At 40.7% G+C, this 19,786-nt stretch overlaps 2 protein-coding genes across 2 annotated transcripts; both read right to left on the bottom strand.

Annotated features, from left to right (window-relative positions):
• Nucleotides 1-2,717: 2,717 nt before the first annotated feature.
• On the bottom strand, nucleotides 2,718-7,129 carry LOC116261531 (cytochrome P450 734A1-like). Its single transcript, XM_031640334.2, has 4 exons — nucleotides 6,557-7,129; nucleotides 5,004-5,245; nucleotides 3,719-4,082; nucleotides 2,718-3,489 (listed from the first exon to the last, which is right to left on the bottom strand). The coding sequence occupies exons 1-4, from the start codon at nucleotides 7,052-7,054 to the stop codon at nucleotides 3,073-3,075; spliced, it is 1,521 nt and encodes a 506-aa protein (XP_031496194.1). The 5' UTR covers nucleotides 7,055-7,129; the 3' UTR covers nucleotides 2,718-3,072.
• Nucleotides 7,130-10,491: 3,362 nt separating this feature from the next.
• On the bottom strand, nucleotides 10,492-15,099 carry LOC116260106 (cytochrome P450 734A1-like). Its single transcript, XM_031638198.2, has 4 exons — nucleotides 14,590-15,099; nucleotides 12,472-12,713; nucleotides 11,442-11,805; nucleotides 10,492-11,201 (listed from the first exon to the last, which is right to left on the bottom strand). The coding sequence occupies exons 1-4, from the start codon at nucleotides 15,085-15,087 to the stop codon at nucleotides 10,785-10,787; spliced, it is 1,521 nt and encodes a 506-aa protein (XP_031494058.1). The 5' UTR covers nucleotides 15,088-15,099; the 3' UTR covers nucleotides 10,492-10,784.
• Nucleotides 15,100-19,786: the final 4,687 nt, after the last annotated feature.

Genomic DNA, 19,786 nt, shown 5'->3' with positions numbered 1-19,786 from the left:
AATATCTGAACGGACTTACATTTGTGTCGGACAGAGTTTTAAATAAATATCCTAATCCATACATTTTGAAAATTGTATAAGTTCGAAAGCCGGATTAAGATTCGGATATTAATTTAAACATAAGATTCACATCAAATTCAGATATAATATACATTTTTTGCTCATTTGTATTTAAATTCAAATCCGAGTTTATGAACATGTGGTAAGAACATAATAACATAATGAGTACATCTGATTAGTTTACATCCCCACAATGGCCCATCAGAACCAGTGATGGCTTCAAATTCAACATCCACGTCAAAGTAGAAGATTTCTGGCTTCCCAACCTAAACTGAAACTAAGCAGTCATCTGTCAGGGCCCATAACTTTTTGTAGCCTGATTCGATTCCAATAAAACTATTTCACTAGATTTTCCGAGTTCTCTCATCCAAGTATATAACTTCATCCTGCGTGGTCACAAACTCGAAAAGAAACTAGTTATTACATAAGACTATATGTTTCCCTGAGTCTGAATCTGTCTATCGCCGGGCGGCACGAGCCGAAGAAAGTGAGCCCGTGACGGCATATGTCAAGCAGCAAAAACGATTTGAGAAACCGAGTTTCATCTTTCTTCTTTATGTATTCTTCTGCTAAGCATGCATACTCGCTAAGATATGAATATATCCCCAGGATGTTTCTCGTAGACTCTAGATCAACTTCGTAGGTTTACTTCTTGAGTTCTCAAGTTCCAAGTATATTAAAATAACAATCTTGTAACCCTAAAAATAAACTTTCCAAAACGACCTGTAGGTTCATATATGAAACTCAAATGAATCCCAAGACCAAAGAAGGATGCATGTCTAATCGAACATGCTACAAAGTAGCTGTACATGCACTTTTTTCATGAATTTATAGAATCAACAAGTTGATTCAATCAAAGAAAACATGGAGAAACAAGCCCTATTATAAGCAATGACCAATTTCTCTTCCTCTTCAAGGTAGAAGGATAAACCACCCATCCTGTTCTATTACCCAACTGGGCTAAACCAAGTGCGACCAGATCACACCACTTCTGCAGTGTTCTTGAGTGTAACATTCTTATAAACACAGCTCATGGCGAGCCCAAATGCATGCAGTAAGACTGCATTAGAGCATGAGATGAGATGCCCAGATAAATAAAACAAGTGAAGAGTTCAAATATTCCTAGGAAAAGCATTAAGCTAGGTCATGTGCATGCACACTAATTATATACAACAAATTGGTTATAGTTCTCTTTCATTCTCAAGCCCAAGGAGGCACGGAAAAGCGAAAAAGAAATGTCAAAAGGAAGAAACAATGAAATTAAAACTAGTTGAAGGGTAAGAAGAATCATTAGAGAGCCTTGCCTTACTGATGCTGATTCATGTATCGCCAGGATAACAAGAAGTTTCCTCCAAAGGTTCCAAACCTCCGTGTGTTTAAACTAATTTTCATGTTTGAATCCAAAAGAATATACATGGCAGAATTTGGAGAAGAAGAACAGATCAGAACATTATATTCATTTTCCAGTACTTACAAAACCAGTCCTAAACTTGAAGTTCCCTATCCAGTAGATGTTAGTTCCCTGCGTGGTCACAAGGAGTAAACAAGACACGAAAGAGTTTTAATTCAAATTGCGAAAGACCAGACAATGGGATGTCCATGTTTCCGCAAGTCTAAACCCTCATAGCTAATTAATCTTCGCGTTCCATGAATTCCCATATTGCTCTATGCTTATGGCTGCTGCATGCATGTGTGTGATATACACATATATACAAGCAATATGAGCAGGATTTTCGTGGCAGCAGTGGACCAGATACAAGTTGGATATCAGGGGTAATCATGTTCAATTCCAGATGGTGGTGCACGGGGATCGAGGAGGACATTTCTCCAACAACAAACAGAAGATGCAAGAAATTTTTTTTCTTATCTGTGGAGCTACCGCAGAGGCATAGCATAATAAGCCACTTACATCCATGAAATTAAGCGGAACAAGATCAGTCTGCATCAAATTAAGCAAATCTAATCCAACTCTTGCAGTTCTTGTATCAGCTTGACTTGAAGGTCGACTATAACTAATGCATGGTTGGTCATTTAAAAGCTAAAGAAAGGAGTCACTTAACGGGCGTATCCCTTCATTGGTGAGTCCCCAACCAGTAGCTATAGCTCAAGGAAGACGGCATATGGAAAGCAGACCAGGAAACTGAGGATCTCGTCCCAAATTCAGATCTGAGGTAATTGAATTCATGGAACAGAATACGCGCATAAGTGAAGAGCTTATGGGATAAAGAACAATTGGAGCAGCAGCAAGTGTGCATTATTGAGCACCATCAAGAAAGAAAATCCAACAAGAGATCCATTCCCATCAGGTTAGAGTAGTTAAAGTCGAGGCTCTTAGTAGAGCATGGTCAAGAGACCAGCATTCAGCATGTTTTTAATCTAGTGGAAGACATACTAAAGGCAAACTTGCCTATGTAGAAAACAAACACCGGATAATTTCACTGCTTTACGATTCCTTCCAGCATTGCTGAGATTTAGGAATTATGTTAAGAATCAGCTGCTGAATTGATTAACTTGTAGCTTGCCATTTTTACCTGGGGTCATGAAACTCTTTACATATGACGATTGTAAGTTGCCGTAAGAAGTCTTTGTTACGGAGAGAGCATACGTTTGTGTGAACCAGAAAAATAGAAAGCGAAGAATCTTAAGCAGGGACAAGATAGCAGGAAGGGAAGCTGCACAAGATTATTATAACTGAAAGCAGCTAATTGTTGAAATTAACATGATATCTAATTATATACAACCAGTTCTGAGCTTACACCCAAGTCATAGAAGAACAAATTACAACAAGGCAATTAGTAAAATGATTTTATTTTGAGAACAACCAGACACCTTGATGCAGAGCTAGTCTTCGTGTGATCTTTCAAAGAGCCAAAGTAAAGAGCTACTCATCTACCAGATCACATTGTTAAACTCCTCTAAATCCCATTAGCCGCTTATCACCCGATCGATAGTAGAAATGTAGCGGGCGTAGTTTAACAATATGATTTGGTAGATCTTATGATCTGCCATGGTCTAGGACAACCTGTGAAGGACCACTTGTGCCCCATATTGGGGCTGCAAGGTCATCATCGGCATGGGTGCATGCACGTAAGTAGGAGCGACATCAAGAGAGAACTGTTGCAGGATCATGGAGATGACGACCTTTCCTTCTGTCATGGCTAGGATCTGGCCAATGCACACTCTAGACCCCATTCCGAAGGGGAAGAAAGCAGCTGGGTTGCTGGACCCGTTGGAAAACCTCGCCGGGTTGAACTCAGATACGTCCGGGCCCCAGAGGTCGGCGTCGTGATGGACGGCTAGGATCGGCAAGTAAACTTCCACGCCGGCTGGTAGAGTTAGATCGCCAAGCTTCGTGTCCTTGCAAACCTCACGACGGAGGAAGACGGCTGGAGGATAAAGCCGGAGAGACTCCTTCAGGACCATCTCCACCTGATTCATCAAAATAACATTTTTATAACCCCGGCAGAATTAGGAATTGTCTTTACAATCCAACAATTTGGAATTCAAGACATTGATCTTGAAACCTATTCTGATGCAGCTTATGTAACTATCGCACTTGACAGATATAAGAACAGCCAAGTTGGTGAGAAAACAACATACAGAACGATATGACATACTAGAGAATAATGCGTAGAAAAAACAAAAAACGAAGACTCACAATTTTGAGTTGACCCAAGCTCTCTGCATCTATATGTCCATGGCGTCCGAACACAGAAAGAACTTCATCACGCGCTTTGGATTGCCATTCCTTGTGCAATGCGAGAAGAAGAACGGTCCACGTTAGAAAGTTGGCAGTCGTTTCTTTGCCGGCAAAGTAGAAGGTCTTGCACTCGTCCACGATTTCCTCCGTGCTCATCCTCTGTTCCTCCCTCTCTTTGTCATTCGCCGAAAGCATCAAGCCCAGTAGGTTCATGCTTTTCTCCTTTAGTTCTTCCTTCTTGCCAGCAATCAGCACGCGCAGCAAAGACCTGATCTCGCTCTCAATTCTCCACCTCTCTCTGTTCTTTTGTGTAGGAATGAACCTTTAAAAGAAACGCATTGAGACAACCACGAAATGCAATGTTTCAAGAACCATATATAGCGAGCAGAAGAAGGGGTTCAGGCAAGAGGAAGCAAGACGAAAATGCACAAAAATGCCGTAACAGATGATGCACAAAGTGTAATTGGCGAAGCAGTAAAGAAAAGCAAGTAAGCCTGTCATTTGGAGCCAACTGAGATGGGGATGCAACAAGTAGTGAAGAGTAAGGATGCTATGACATAGCTACCATGCATCCAACTATTTTTAGCTATTGATTAATTTGACCCGGAATTGGACATGAATTTTAACATAAGAAATAGAAAAGCATGTCCGGAATTTCCCTTACGATTGATTCAGATGTCCCCAGAAATTGAATATCTATTTGTATTAGTAATACCATATATATCATATTCACATCCGATTAGCAGTACAATGTGAATTTTACCATAGATTATTAGAGTCAGTGTTCCACATGAAGAAGCGAATCATATCAAACCGACAATGCTGTCCCCCCAGTCGAAAAGGACAAAGGGAACAAACTATATGTGCGGAGGAAGCATGAAAGAAAATGATTTGAAAAGGATTAGATTAGCAAAAGCATCTGGACTTGCACAACCGGTTGGAAGCAGTGTAAAGAAGAAAGCGAATCGAAAATGAAGATACGAATTTTAAAGAAAAACAAAAGGGTGTAAAGTTAGGAGTCTGTGTCAACAACATCCGGTTGGAATTCATGCTTTTTCTCTCAAATCTCCAAATGCTATGCTTCCAAACGATCGAGAGATCAATATGGGATCTTCAATTTTCATTACTTATCAATTTTATTTTCATTTGTCAATCTCATATGGAAGCTAACTGAAAAGAAATGGAAGCATGTAGAGAACACGATAATGACCATGCGATTTACTGATTTGGGACAAACTAGTACCTGAAGCCCGGGATGTAGACGGAACGCAACGCCTGCAACACAAGGGTCGTCTGCTCTTCCTGCAGGCTGAAGATGCGTTTCCCTTCCTCATAGTTGCTCCCGAATGCAGTTCTAGAGATAATGTCGGCTGCCAGGACGTGAAACTCTTGGAATGCGTCGACCTCCTTTGGCCCTTCACCGGTTTCTTTCACCCATCTTTCCAGCATGCCTTCTGTGCTAGCAACCATGGCGGAAACCATCCCCTGTTTGTGCCACAGTTCAGGACTTCAGATTATGCCATCCACTAGAAGTAGTCTATAGATTATTTTGCAATTTAAGCAACAAGGTCTCCAATCAATCTGGATAGTGGTGGCAAGGTTCATCAGAAAGAAAAAAGAAGAGTGAAGATGTCAGGTTTTTCCGAAAGTGTGATTCATGAACAACCAACATTGCGCACTGTAGTTACCGGTACATAGCAGGATGCGAGAACCGATATGCAAAGCCAAACCAGAATAGCACAGAAAATGAGATTGAAGAGGCAATCTATTTGAGCAGCAACAAATAATGTTCCTCACATACAGGATTTTCCTGTTTTGGTTAATATAGTTATACAATGTTTAATGTCAAGCTAGTAATTCAACAAATAAGTCGTCGCCCAATTTGATAAATATATCATCAAAGATTACAATTACTTGTTTTCTTTTACTGTTCGTTTGCTCAACGGATCCACTTGCTTTTATTTGTACATGTTAATTACTATCCCCAGAATCTCCATGGTAGAATCTTTTCTTTTTTACCAAAAGATAAACTACAGATTGAAGTTTTCTGCACATGATGCCCCCTCCAACTTGTCAATCAGGGTTAAAAATGATCCCACGTGATTGGTTGAGAACAGCAATCTTCACAACACGAGAGGTTCATTTTTTAAAGTTTATCAAGGTAGCGGCGCCCGTAACAGCCCGCTTCAATGGGTGCACCGATAACGAGCCATCTACTTTTCTTGTAACTTTTGTCGACCGAGACACGAGGATATGAACCTGCCGAGCTTGTTTAATTAAAAAAATGTAAGAAGATTATTATACAACCAAGCGGCAATTACGATAAAAACATTGCGGGAGATACCGAGAATACCTCTCCCATTTTTTCCTCATTCATTATGTGTGGGGTTGTTTTGTGCTAAATTACATATTCGTACTTCTACCTAACACTTGTTTCCCTTTAGAGTAACATAAGTCAAGCCTTTTGCCTGAAATCAGTCAACTTACCCGGAAGGAAACTCCCTTTTTATTTAATAATTTTTAGCTAATATCATACTTCTTTGAAAAACGTAAAAAGTCGTCCACCATTTCAAATTATGAGAAAACAGGCCAGAGAACGAGTTTTACAAAGAAGACGACCGTACGCGACGAACGAAAAAGATTCCGCCCGCTCCTGCCGGTAAACTCGACAACGGCAGATGAAGAGCGCCCAAGTTCATGAACTCGGCCACCTCTCTTGTCTAAACTCAACAACTTTCAGGAAATCAAAAGATCCAAAGGGAGAGAGAGAGAGAGAGAGAGAGAAAGGGTTCTTGCCTTGATGTGATCGACGTGGAAGGCGGGAAGGATGATCCGCTTGTGACGGAGCCACTTCTTGCCCCGAAGGCCGACGAGGCCGTCGCCGATGAGCAGCCGGGAGAGCGGGTTGAACTCGGGCCTCTCAAAGTCACCCTTGGGGTTGAGGAGAACCTCCCTGATGAGTTCCGGCTTAGGGATGGCTAGCCTCGGCTGGGTGCCGAACCAGAAGAGGCAGCATTTGCCGTACAGGGACGTCCAGTGGATGTAGTGGGGAAGCACCCTGCCCACGAAGTCATGGTGAAAAGCCGGCAAGGGCTTCGCCTGCGCCTCCTTCATGAACCGAACGATCTCTCGCGCGTTTCCGAAAGGAAGCCTCAACGGGGGCCCCGAGATCCCCTGCCGCCGGAAATGAAGCTGAATGTTGAACGGAATCCACAAGAAGAGGTAGACGCATCGGCAGAAGATCGCCGCGAGGATTAAGAGGGAGAGGAGGAGGAGAAGAGGAGGGAAGGCCATGGCGGTCCGACAACGAGGAAATTAATCAACCAGGCGGATATATATATGTATATATATCTATGAGCGCAGCGGAGCCGGAGGTTGCATTAGTCAACCGCCACTGTGGAAATGAACGCATAATTTAGGAAAAGGCCACTGACTTCTAGTGAAATAAAAAAAGCCCTTTAAGCCTATGGAAATCTACATTTAGCTGTCTATTTAACCACTTTGCTTGGTATGAACGGTCTACTCCAGTTCGAGCTGCTAAACACGACATATTTCTGCATTCACGGGTAAATTTAAGAGTGCTTCAAAAGAAATGCGTGCTAACGCCAGGGAATGCCAACAAATCCGATTTAGACTCGATATCCTACCAAACCATTTGAAAATATGGATATGGAAAAAAATTGGATGTAAGAAATTAGGTTGGATTTCGATTTAACGAATGACATCCAAGCGCATTTGGATTTAAGTAATTGTCTGATCGAATTTAGATTTGTATCAGTAGTTTTAAATAAACATTTTACATTCAATATCCATACATTTTGAAAAGTGTACCTCAATATCCATACATCAGATTCAGTTGTTAATCTACACATGGGATTCAGAAATGTTTCTCATTTATATTTAAATCCAAATACAAATCCGAGTATATCCGATCCGAATCTGATACGTTGATATCCCATTGTGGCCCATCAAAGCCACTGATGGCTTCAAATTGAACATCCACCTCCGAGTAGAAGATTTCTGGTTTCCCAACCTGATCAGCTTCATCTTTGTTCTTTAGGTATTCTTCTACTAAGCTTGCATACATACCAAGGCATGAATATATCCGTAGGATGTTTCTCGCAGACTCTAGATCAACATCTTTATAAGGTTTACTTCTTGAGTTCTCAAGTTCCAAGTATATTAAAATGACAATCATGTAATCCTAAAAATAAAATTCCAAAACATCCTGTTGGTTCATATATGAAACTCAAATGAATCCCAAGAGCAAAGAAGGATACATATCTAATCAAACATGCTACAAAGAGTAACTGAACATGCACCATTTACCTGAATTTATGGGATCAACAAGTTGATTCAGTGAAAGAAAACATGGAGAAACAAGTCTATTTATAAGCAAGGACCTACCAATTTCTCTTCCACTTCAAGGCAGAAGGCTAAACCACCCGTACTGTTGTATTACCCAACTAGGGTAAACCAAGAGCGAGCAGATCAGACCGCTGCTGCAGTGTTCTTGAATGTAACAGTATTATAGACCAAACACACAACTCATGCCGAGCCCAAATGCATGCTGCAAGACTGTGGCCCATCCAAGACCACAATGTTTGTATGTTATCTGACGCCCCATCATCAAGGGAAGAAAAGACCATGCTTAAGTGTAGGTTCAAACCTAGCAACTAGACCACTAAGTTATAGCACAACTGGGGGGCAAAGCCGCTCACACTCAAAGGATTCCAGGTTCAATTCCCATAGACGTTGTCATGTTCCTGTGTGGTATCTCTCTAGGCCATAAACATTGGCAAGCATGACACCCGAGTTGAATACTATATTATAGGTCCACCTCAGCTCCGAAACAAGCTAAAACCTTGGAGGTATAAAGGTATGATCCTAACGGTTTTGCACCAAAGGCAATTTCTCCTAAAGACTAGACCACTAGGGTAGGAATTTAATAGATTGAGTACAAGTTGAGGTCCACCAACCAAGGCAGCTGGGGCTGGGGTCTGGCACCAATTAGAGCATGAGATGTGCAAATAATTAAACCATGTCATGAGTTCAATTCCTAGTAAAAACGTTAAGCTAGATCATGTGCATGTAAAATAACTAGATACAACAAATTGGTGCGGCAAAGCCCAAGGAGGTGCGGCAAAGCGAAGAGGAAATGTCAAATGGAAGAAATTATGAATTAGTTAAAACAAGCTGAAGGCTAAGAAGAATCATTGCAAAAAACTCTATGTGCCCTAAGTTCAAACTTTGGTATGACGTTAAGCAGCTAGAGATTATTCTGAAATAAAATGTCTACATAAGGTTATACCAAATTTCAACGTTATATTCAGTTTTCAATTCTTAGAAAACTTGTCCTAACGTTGAAGTTCCCTTTCCAGTAGATGTTTGTTGTAGAACTCCTGAATGGAACATTGGTTTGGTTTACAAGGAGTGAAGAAGACAAAGAAGAGTTTTAATCCAAATTGTGAAAGACCAGACAATGGGATGCCCATGTTTCAGCAAGTTTAAACCATGATAGCTATTTAATCTTAGGAACCCATGAATTCCCATATTTCTCTATTCTTATGATGTTGAACCTGCGTGGGTGACATATACATATATACAAGCAATGTGAGCAGAATTTTCATGGCAGCAGTGGATCAAATCCAAGTTGGATATCAGGATAAATCATGTTCGATTCCAGATGATGGTGCACCAGGATCAAGCAGGACATGCCTCCAACAACGAACAAGTGATACAAGAAATTTTTTCATTAGTACTCCAGAATATAATGTTTTTCACCGTGTAAATTTGGTTATTAATTTGTGGAGCTAGCCCAGAGGCATAGAATTTATGAGCCACTTATGTCATGAATTTAAGTGGAACAAGAATTCCAGTTCTTAAGACATATAGCTAGAACTAATTCTGAAAATGCTGAAGATTAAATGGTTCCTCAAAAGTTGATTGGATACTTATCTGCAAGACTACATCCACAGTGCCTCTAACTTAATTAATCGTTTAGAAGTTTCCACTCTCTTAAAATAGAGCATTTTATTCATTTCCTTGATTGTAGGGGTCTCATTTGATTTATCATTATCTCATATTTCCATTTTCACAAGATTGTCATATTTATCTTTTTCAATCCTAGATCTTAAGCTCTTGGCTTGCCTATCTTGATGTGCTCCCTGCCGATGTATGATCCACAATTCGTGCAGCAACAAGTGTGCGTTGTCAGCACCATCAAGCAAGAACATCCAACAAGAGTTCCTTAACCAGAAGCTTAGAGTAGTTAAAGTCAAGGCTTTAAGTAGAGAAGGTCAAGAGACCAGAATTCAGCGTGTTGCTGCTAGAAAAATCTAGTGGAAGACATTGTAAAGGCAAACTTGCCTATGTAGAAAACAAACATCGACTAACCACACTGCTTCACTACTTCTTCTAGCATTGCTGAGCTTTCGGAGTCATGTTAAGAATCGGCTATTCAATTGATTAACTTGTAGCTACTGCTTTTTTCTTGGGGTCATGAAACTGCACATATGACGATTGGAGGTTGCAGTAAGAAGCCTTTGTTGCAGAAGACGTTTATGTGAAACGAGAAAAATAGAAAGCAGAGAATCTTAAGCAGGAACAAGATGGCAGGAAGCTGTACAAGATCCTGTTAACTGAAAGCACCTAATTGTTGAAATTAACTAATTTACAGTCACATGATCACTTCTGAGCTTATACCCAATTCATAGAAGAACAAATGAACATAATGCAAGTAGTAAAAAAGGATTTTATTTCGATAACAACCAGACACCTTGATGGAGAGCTAGTCTTCATGTGGACTTCCCAAGAGCCAAGGTAAAGAGATACTCATCTACCAGATCACATTATTAAAGTCCTCTAACTCTCCCACCATTTGCTGGTGCTGTACAATTAAGACGGGGTATACTACATTGGTGTTACATGCTCGCAGCCGTGGCCGTTTATTAGATGACGATGGAAGAAATGTAGCGGAGCGGTTTAACAATGTGATTTAGTAGATCATATGATCTGACGTCGTCTAGGACATCCTTTGAAGGACAACTTGTGCCCCATATTGAGGCTGTAAGGTCATCATAAGCATGGGTGCATGCACGTAAGTAGGCGAGACATCAAGAGAGAACTGTTGCAGGATCATGGAGATGACGACCCTGCCTTCTGTCATGGCTAGGTTCTGGCCAATGCACACTCTAGACCCCATTCCGAAGGGGAAGAAAGCAGCTGGGTTGCTGGACCCGTCGGAAAACCTCGCCGGGTTGAACTCTGATACGTCCGGGCCCCAGAGGTCGGCGTCGTGATGGATGGCTAGGATGGGCAAGTAGACTTGCACGCCGGCTGGTAGAGTTAGATCGCCAAGCTTCATGTCCTTGTAAGCCTCACGAAGGAGGAAGACGGCCGGAGGATAAAGCCGGAGAGACTCCTTCAGGACCATCTCCACCTGATTCATCACAACAACATTTTTATAATCACGGCACAATTAGGAATTGCCTTTACAATCCAACAAATTGGAAATCAAGATACTGATCTTGAAACCCATTTTCTGAAATATACATGCAAAATTTATGTAGCTAGTGTACTTGACAGGTATACAAACGGCCAAATTTGGTTAGAAAACAACATACAGAACGGTATGACATCCTAGATATATGCGTAAGAAAAAGAAAAGAAGACGACTCACAATTTTGAGTTGACCCAAGCTCTCTGCAACTGGATGACCATGGTGTCCGAACACAGAAAGAACTTCATCGCGCGCTTTGGATTGCCATTCCTTGTGCAATGCAAGAAGGAGGACGGTCCACGTTAGGAAGTTGGCAGTCGTTTCTTTGCCAGCAAAGTAGAAGGTCTTGCACTCGTCCACGATTTCCTCCATGCTCATCCTCTGTTCCTCCCTTTCTTCGTTATTCGCCGAAAGCATCAAGGCCAGTAGGTTCGTGCTCTTCTCCTTTAGTTCTTCCTTCTTACCAGCAATCAGCACGCGCAGCGAAGACCTGATCTCTCTCTCAATTCTCCATCTCTCTCTGTTCCTTTGTGTAGGAATGAATCTTTAAAGAAGCGCATTGAGACAACCACAAAATTCAGAACCATATGTAGCGAGTTGAATGCGGGGTTCAGGCGACAGGAAGCAAGAAGAAAGTGCACAAAAATGCCGTGATGGATGTTGCGTAGAGTGTAATTGGTAAAGCAGTAAAGAAAAGCGAGCCAGTCAGTTGAAGCTAACTGAGATGGGGATGAAACAAACGGTGGAGAGTAAGGATTTAAGACATCAACAAGCGAATCCTACCCAAACTATTGACGCCACTGTCCCACAAGTCGAAAGTGACAGAGGCAACAAACTATACGTGCAGAGGAAGCATGAGAGAAAATGTTTTGAAAAGGATCGGATTAGCAAAAACATTTGGACTAAGGGAAGCAGTGTAAAGAAGGAAGCACATCGAAAATGAAGAAACAAATTTTAAAGAAAAACAAAGGGTGTAGAATTAGAAGTCTATGTCAACCACATCCGGTTGGAATTCATAATTTTTCTCTCAAATCTCCAAATGCTATGCTTCCAAACGACCGAGAGATCAAGTGACAGATATGGGTTCTTCAATTTTCATTACTTGTCAATTTTATTTTCATTTGTCAATCTCATATAGAAGCTAACTGAAAAGAAATGGAAGCATGAAGAGAACACAATAATGACCATGTGATTTGGGACAAACTAGTACCTGAAGCCCGGGATATAGACGGAACGCAGCGCCTGCAACACAAGGGTCGTCTGCTTTTCCTGCAGGATGAAGATGCGTTTCCCTTCCTCATAGTTGCTCCCGAATGCGGTTCTAGAGATAATGTCGGCTGCCAGGACGTGAAATTCTTGGAATGCGTCGACCTCCTTTGGCCCTTCACCGGTTTCCTTCTCCCATCTTTCCAGCATCCCTTCTGAGCTAGCAACCATGGCAGAAACCATCCCCTGTTTGTGCCACGGTTTCAGGACTTCAGATTATGCCATCCACTAGAAGTAGTCTATAGACTATTTTGCAATTTAAGCAACAAGGTCTGCAATAAATCTGGATTGTTGTGGCAAAGTTCATCAGAGAGGAAAAAAACAACAAGTGCAGATGTCAAGTTCTTCCGAAAATGGATTCATGAACAACCAACATAGCACAGAAAATGAGATGGAAGAGGCAATCGGGATTTTCATTTACGTATAAAGAAAAATAAATGATAGCCGGTGATAAATACGAGATGAGAACAATGGTTAATTGGAAGAAAATAAAGGGTAAAGGATCTGATTTATTATTAAGGAAAGTACATATCCAAATGCATAGATTTCACTTCTAGTTGCCACGACTCTCTGCCTATTCTGATGGTTTGAGCAGCAGCAAAGAATGTCCCTCATATATGGGATTTTCCTGTTTTGGTGAGCATAGGTACACAGTGTTTAATGCCAAGCTAGTAATTCAACAAATAAGTCGTCGCTCAATTTAATAAATATATCCTTAAAGATTACAATTACTTGTTTTCTTTTACTGTTCATTTGCTCAATGGATCCACTTGCTTTTATTTGTAGATGTGAATTACTATCCGCAGAATCTCCATGGTAGAATCTTTTCCTTTTCATCAAAAGATAAACTACATATTTGAATTTTTCTGCACATGAAGCCCCCCCAACTTGTCAATCACATGCCAGACGTTATATGGCAGGGCTCAAAATGATCCCACGTGATTGGCTGAATGCAGCAGTCTTCACAACACATCAGGTTTATTTTTTAAAGTCCTTCAAGGTAGCGGCGCCCGTAAGAGCCCGCTTCAGTGGGTTTACTGATAACAGAGCCATCTACTTTTCTGGGAACCACAGAGAAGATTATTTTACAGAGATTCTTTTATGAGGTTTTTCTTTCTAAATTCAACCAAGCTTCAATCACAATAAAACATTGGGGGAGATGCCGCCAAAACTTTTTTTCATTGTTCTTTTATTTTTCATGTTTAGGATTGTTTGCAGACTTAAGTAGAGAGTAAAACACTGTGGAAATGAACGCATAATTTAGGAAAATCAAACTGTCGACTGGCTTTTCACCTCTCTACCAACTTAACCAATTACTTCGCTAGTCCCCCCAATTGAGCTATGTCCTATGAAATGCGATTGGATAAAACAGGATCCAAGTTTGATTGTTTTCCTTTTTCGTACTCTAAAACTATGCCATACGAAATATGATATGCAAATTGCGGAACCCAAAATCTCATAAAATATTTGATATATTTCTGAAAAACTTTTTTATTGACTAGTATGGACAGCCGCAGTCACCATCTGGCAGCCTTTTCATCTACTTTACTGCACCCAGTTGACTTTGGTTGCGCGTGCGGCGCCCTTGGCACAGTGGGTCCGAGGTGGTTGGGTTTTATTTATGATTAATCAGCAGATAGCCAGAAAGTAATTAGGGAAAAAGAAAAGGCATCAGCTGAAATCTTTTGAATAGTATTATCCATCACTAAATTACATTTTCATGCTTTTAGCCAACAATTTCTTTCCTTTAGATTAACGGAAGTTTATTTTATTTAATAATTGTTATTAAAAATCTCATTTTTATTGAAAAACGTAAGAAATCGTCCATCTTTCCAAATTATGAGAAATATAGGCCAGAAAAAGAAATATTACGAAGGAGACGACCATACGCGACAAACGAAAAAGATGCCTCCGTTCCCTCCGCTGAACCCGACAACCGCAGATGAAAAGCGCCCGAGTTCGTGAACTCGGCCACCTCCGCTCTCATCTAAACTCCACAACTTTCAGGCAATCGAAAGATCTACTAAAGAGAGAGTGTGTGTGTGTGTGTGTGCGTTCTTGCCTTGATGTGATCGACGTGGAAGGCGGGATGGATGATCCGCTTGTGGCGGAGCCACTTCTTGCCCCGGAGGCCGACGAGGCCGTCGCCGATGAGATGCCTGGCGAGGGGGTTGAACTCGAGCCTCTCGAACACGCCCTTGGGGTTGAGGAGAACCTCCTTGATGAGCTCCGGCTCGAGGATGGCCAGCCTCGCCCGGGTACCGAACCAGAAAAGGAAGCATTTGCCGTACACGGACGTCCAGTGAATGTAATGGGGAAGCACCCTGCCCACGAAGTCGTGGTGAAAAGCCGGCAAGGGCTTCGCCTGCGCCTCCTTGATGAACCGAACTATCTCTCCCGCGTTTCCGAAAGGAAGCATCAACGGGGGCCCTGAGATTCCTTGCCGCCGGAAATGGAGGCGGATGTTGAACGGAATCCACAAGAAGAGGTAGACGCATCGGCAGACGACCGCCGCGAGGATTAAGAGGGAGAGGAGGAGAAGAAGAGGAGGGATGGCCATGGCGGTCTGACAATGAGGAAATTAATCAACCAGGCGGATATATATGTATATATATCTATGAGCGCAGCGGAGGTTGCATAAGTCAACGGCCACTGTGGAAATGAACGCATAATTTAGGAAATGGCCACTGACTTCTAGTGAAATAAGTTTAGGTTTACTGTTCTCTTTAAGACCAAGGAGGCACGGAAAAGCGAAGAAAAAACGTCGAAAAGGAAGAAATGCTGAAATTAAACAGGCTAAAGGCTAAGAAGAATTCATTAGAGGATCTTCCGTTACTGATGTTGATTCATATATCATGTGGATAACAAAAAGTTCCCTACAAAACTGCAGTGTGTTTAAACTCCTTGTCATGTTTGACCAAAAGAACATACAAGACAGAATTTGGAGAAAGAAGAGCTTGTATTGCTTTTTATTCTCATACACATTACATCAACAAAAGCTTTGAGACAATAATAAGGTGGAAATTGGAAACACCAAACTTTATAATGCTTTTCATAGACACTACAAGAAATTGGGACACGGTTTTGCTTAAGTATGTCAGAAAATTGGATTCAAATCAAATGTATCCTTAACCATATTCACTTCCCGGATGTTGATGTACTTAAATTTGGATGCAAATGAAGAAAAGCCTATATCATATTTGTATGTGAACCTCAATCCCAACATACAATCAAAAACCAATTTGAATCAAATTCTTAAATTCACATCCAAAATCCAACTTTCAATCTGAATAGGAACAACATTGTAATATTATAATATGTTAGCAACTGACTTCCAAAATATATGAATATTGGATTAGGATATTTATTTAACACTAAACCGGATTGGATGTGATTTCTTAAATATGGATCTAATCCAATTTGGTAATTGGATGATAAATTTTTTTAAAGCAGTCCGGTCAAACATCGATCCAAATGAGATTTAGACGTTCGCAAATGTGGACAACTGATAAAGAGCTGGCATCCGCACCTCATGTTGTCGATTCCTTGAGAGGCAGTGCCGAAGAAATTTTTAATTGGTTCTTCATTATGCCGATGCAAAGCTCTTATGTTATGGTGTCGACTGTGTTGAAGATGTTGTACGAACTTGGAAATGCCCTATGTCAGCTCGAACTGTGTGCTCGTGTTGCAGCTCATATATATATATATCTTTTGGGAAGAAAGAGTATTTCATCTTACCATCCCGCTAAAGTTATAAGTGATTCGCACAAGAGAGAGATTTAAGACTTGTTCCTCTTCCTATTAGCTAAAGAAATCATTTTCCCAATCATCACATCTTGTTTCACTTAAAAAGTCACCTTTCATGTGAAAACTACTCGATCCATGTTCTTGTTCTTTGAAAAAACGGAAACCTTTTTCCACGCTAACACACGGAAAGAAGAAGTCCTTCCAGCGCACCAATGCATCGGTCCACCCAAAAACCCAGCTTTTAGTCGACACCAAAACTAAAACTAGAGCTTGGGTATTTTAAGACTAAAATATATATGAGCGTCCAACTTTCTCATATCCGGACACCAGACCATGCCAAGTCATTCCCATTATATACTTGGAACATTATAAGCATCTCTGAAAAAAAAAAAACTACGCACTTAAGTTTAAACTTTAGTATAATACTAATTAGCCAGAAATTTTTCTTAATATATAAAACCTCTACGTAACGTTACACCAAACTTCAACGTTATGTTCATTTTCCAATTCACATAAAACCTGTCCTAATGTTAAAGTTCCCTATCCACTAGGGTAACTTTTGAAATCACGTATTAAAATGTCAGGCAAGCATAAAATACTAAGGAAGTGTTTGGATGACACCCTCAAGAAACTTGGTTTTGTAAAAACCTGGTTAAAAACTCAGTTTTGTAAACTTGGTTTGGATGTTTGGATGACAAGTGAAAAACTTGGTTTAAAGGTAAAAAATTAGTCTTACCTGAAAAAAGGCCTTCATGAAAACCTGGTTTTGGTTTTAGAATCCAAACATTCTTGAAATGGTGTTTTGGAGGAAAACTAGGTTTTGTCTCTCAAAACCTGGTTTTAGCTTGCCAGCCTAACACCCCTCAATTGTATAATACTGCGAGTAGCTTTCAGGGAGAACAAAAGTTCCACCTTTTGTTTGATGACATGGAACTTTTGTCCCGAACATTTTAGTTCCACCTTTTGTTTGATGACGTGGAACTTTTGTCCCGAACATTTTAGTTCCACCTTTTGTTTGATGACGTGGAACTTTTGTCCCGAACATTTTAGTTCCACCTTTGTTTGAAATCGCATGGAACTAAAATGCCATATGTCTAAACAATTTTGATTGTCGTCGGTAAGTAGGCACCAAACGAAGTTTACTCAAAATGTACTCATCCCCAACCAATCTAGTGATTGTTGCTGGTAAAAAAATAAGAGGTTGACAAATCATTTCAACATTTTTGCTTAATCTGCAAGTTGTCAACTTTTTAGTTTCCCCAATTTCAGAAAAGTTGTGTTTAATTTGATGGAAGAACTTGAACCCAAAACCAATTTTTACTATGAATATGGAAAGGCGCACTGCATGACTCAAACATTTTTTAAAATGGACGTTCCTTGAGCCATTCTGGAATAAGCTTCTAAAGACCAAGCAATATAGCCAGCTCTCTACCAAAATCAGGGAGAAGCTGGACGATGGTAATCAAGATCAATTCTACAACTTACTGTAATCAAGAAAAATAAATGCATATACACAACAAATTTAATTGAATACTAGAGATCAACAGACCAGATCGCCGCCTGACCAGGCAGTATAGCATTCTGTCAGATGCTGCCCTCCATTGACAACCACAAACTACTCCTGCCCAACTTTAGAATGCACAGGAAATTACAGGCACAGAAGCGGTACAAGCAATAAAAGAAGGCACGGGAAGAAGATGGTACCCGATGAACTATGCAGGTACCGTAGCGTTCTAGGGTCTGAAGTCAAGTTTCAAAGAGCACCTGCGAGAAGGAGATGGTACACCGACGGCGATGGTCGGGCAACCAAAAAAAAGGCGTTTCACTTATGCGGAGAGAGATTGAGAGGGGAAGGTGTGAAGCTCGAGTTGCATACCTTCCTCCACCATGTTCCAGCGAGTTGCAGGTGATGGACCACCGGCAGGGAATTAGCATATTGTTCTATGCTAATGGCCGCTGGATGTACGTGCGTATGACAGACATATATACAAGCAATATGAGCATAATTCTTGTGGCGGCAATGGACCAGATCCAAGTTGGATAGAGAAATCATGTTCAATTCCAGATGATGGTGCACGGGGATCGAGGAGGACATACCTCCAACAACGAACAGGAGAAACAAAAAAGCTTTTCCTTAGTACTCCAGAATATAATGTTTCCACCGTATATGTTTGGTTACTAATTCCTTTTATAAGCCACTTAGATAATTAGATTCATGAAATTAAGTGGAACCAGAATTCCAGTTCTTAAGACCAGTTCAATTTTTTTTATAGCTACTGTCCATAATCCATATAGCCAGGATTTTTTAGTAAGGCGGTTTCTAGTCTATTTCTGATCCCAATACTCATGCGTTCGTTGCATGGCTGTGAATGAATCAGATTTTTTTTACTCAGATCAAGGTCTATCACTGCCGCCCAGCAACAATCACCCACCGGGATAAGATACTGCACCAGAGAAACCAGATTCTAAATGAACAAAGTCGAGGTCAAGGAGGTCCTTATTTTTTAGGTGCAAACCTTCTGGGGGTTGTCCCCAAGTATATCGAGGACAAAACAAGGGATTTGATCTGCTGGAATTAGTCCATGTAACTTACGGAAAATTTTAGCTAGTTTGGATGAAATGCAAATAATGCTTCAAACAACCAGATCAGACCAGATATCCTAGCAAAAATCATATCCCAAGTATAAGCTGAATTAGGTCCAACCTTCTTCAGTAATACAGGTCCTGTCTGCATCAAATATTTAATCAAATCTAATCCAACTCCTTCGCGGTTCTTGTATCAACTTGAATCTAAGGTCGAGTATACCTAATGCGTAGTTTGGTCATTCTAAAGCTAAAGAAAAGAGTCACTTGATGGGTATATCCTTTCCTTGGTGAGCCCCCAACCAGTGCCTATATCTCTAGGGAGAGCGCATTTGGAAAGCAGACCAGGAAACTGAGGATCCGGATCCCAAATTCAGATAGATCTGAGGTAATTAAACTCATCGACCAGAATATGCCCATAAGTGAAAAGCTTATGGGATAAAAAACATTTCCTGCAGCAGCAAATGTGCATTATTGAGCAACATCAAGTTAAGAAAATCCAACAAGAGATCCTTACAGACCGGGCTAGAGTAGTTAAAAGTCGAGGCCTTTACGTAGAAAAAGGTCAAGAGACCAGAACTCAGCGTGTTGCTGTTAGTAAAATCTAGTAGAAATTGTAAAGGCAAACTTGAATCTGGGAAAACAAAAACCCGATAGCTTAACTGCTTTACTATTCCTTTCAGCATTCCAAAGCTTCAGGAATCATGTCAAGAATCAACTCATCACTTACCTTGCAACTCTTAGTGCAAATTTCGAATATCTGACTAAGTTGGGAAGTGCAAATTCAGCAAAATCAGATATTGACAGTCACATGGCACTACGGTTTTTTTTTTTTCCCTCATTGGCAAGCTGAAGGTCGGCAGATGGCAGCAGCTATGGACAAGAGATGCGTCCCAAAAAAATGAAACTCTTGATAGCACTCAAAAGCT

The sequence above is a fragment of the Nymphaea colorata genome, chromosome 9 (assembly GCF_008831285.2).
Source record: "Nymphaea colorata isolate Beijing-Zhang1983 chromosome 9, ASM883128v2, whole genome shotgun sequence".
NCBI lineage: Eukaryota > Viridiplantae > Streptophyta > Magnoliopsida > Nymphaeales > Nymphaeaceae > Nymphaea > Nymphaea colorata.
Note: the sequence above shows the minus strand (reverse complement) of the source record. Positions and strands in the feature narration are given on the sequence as shown.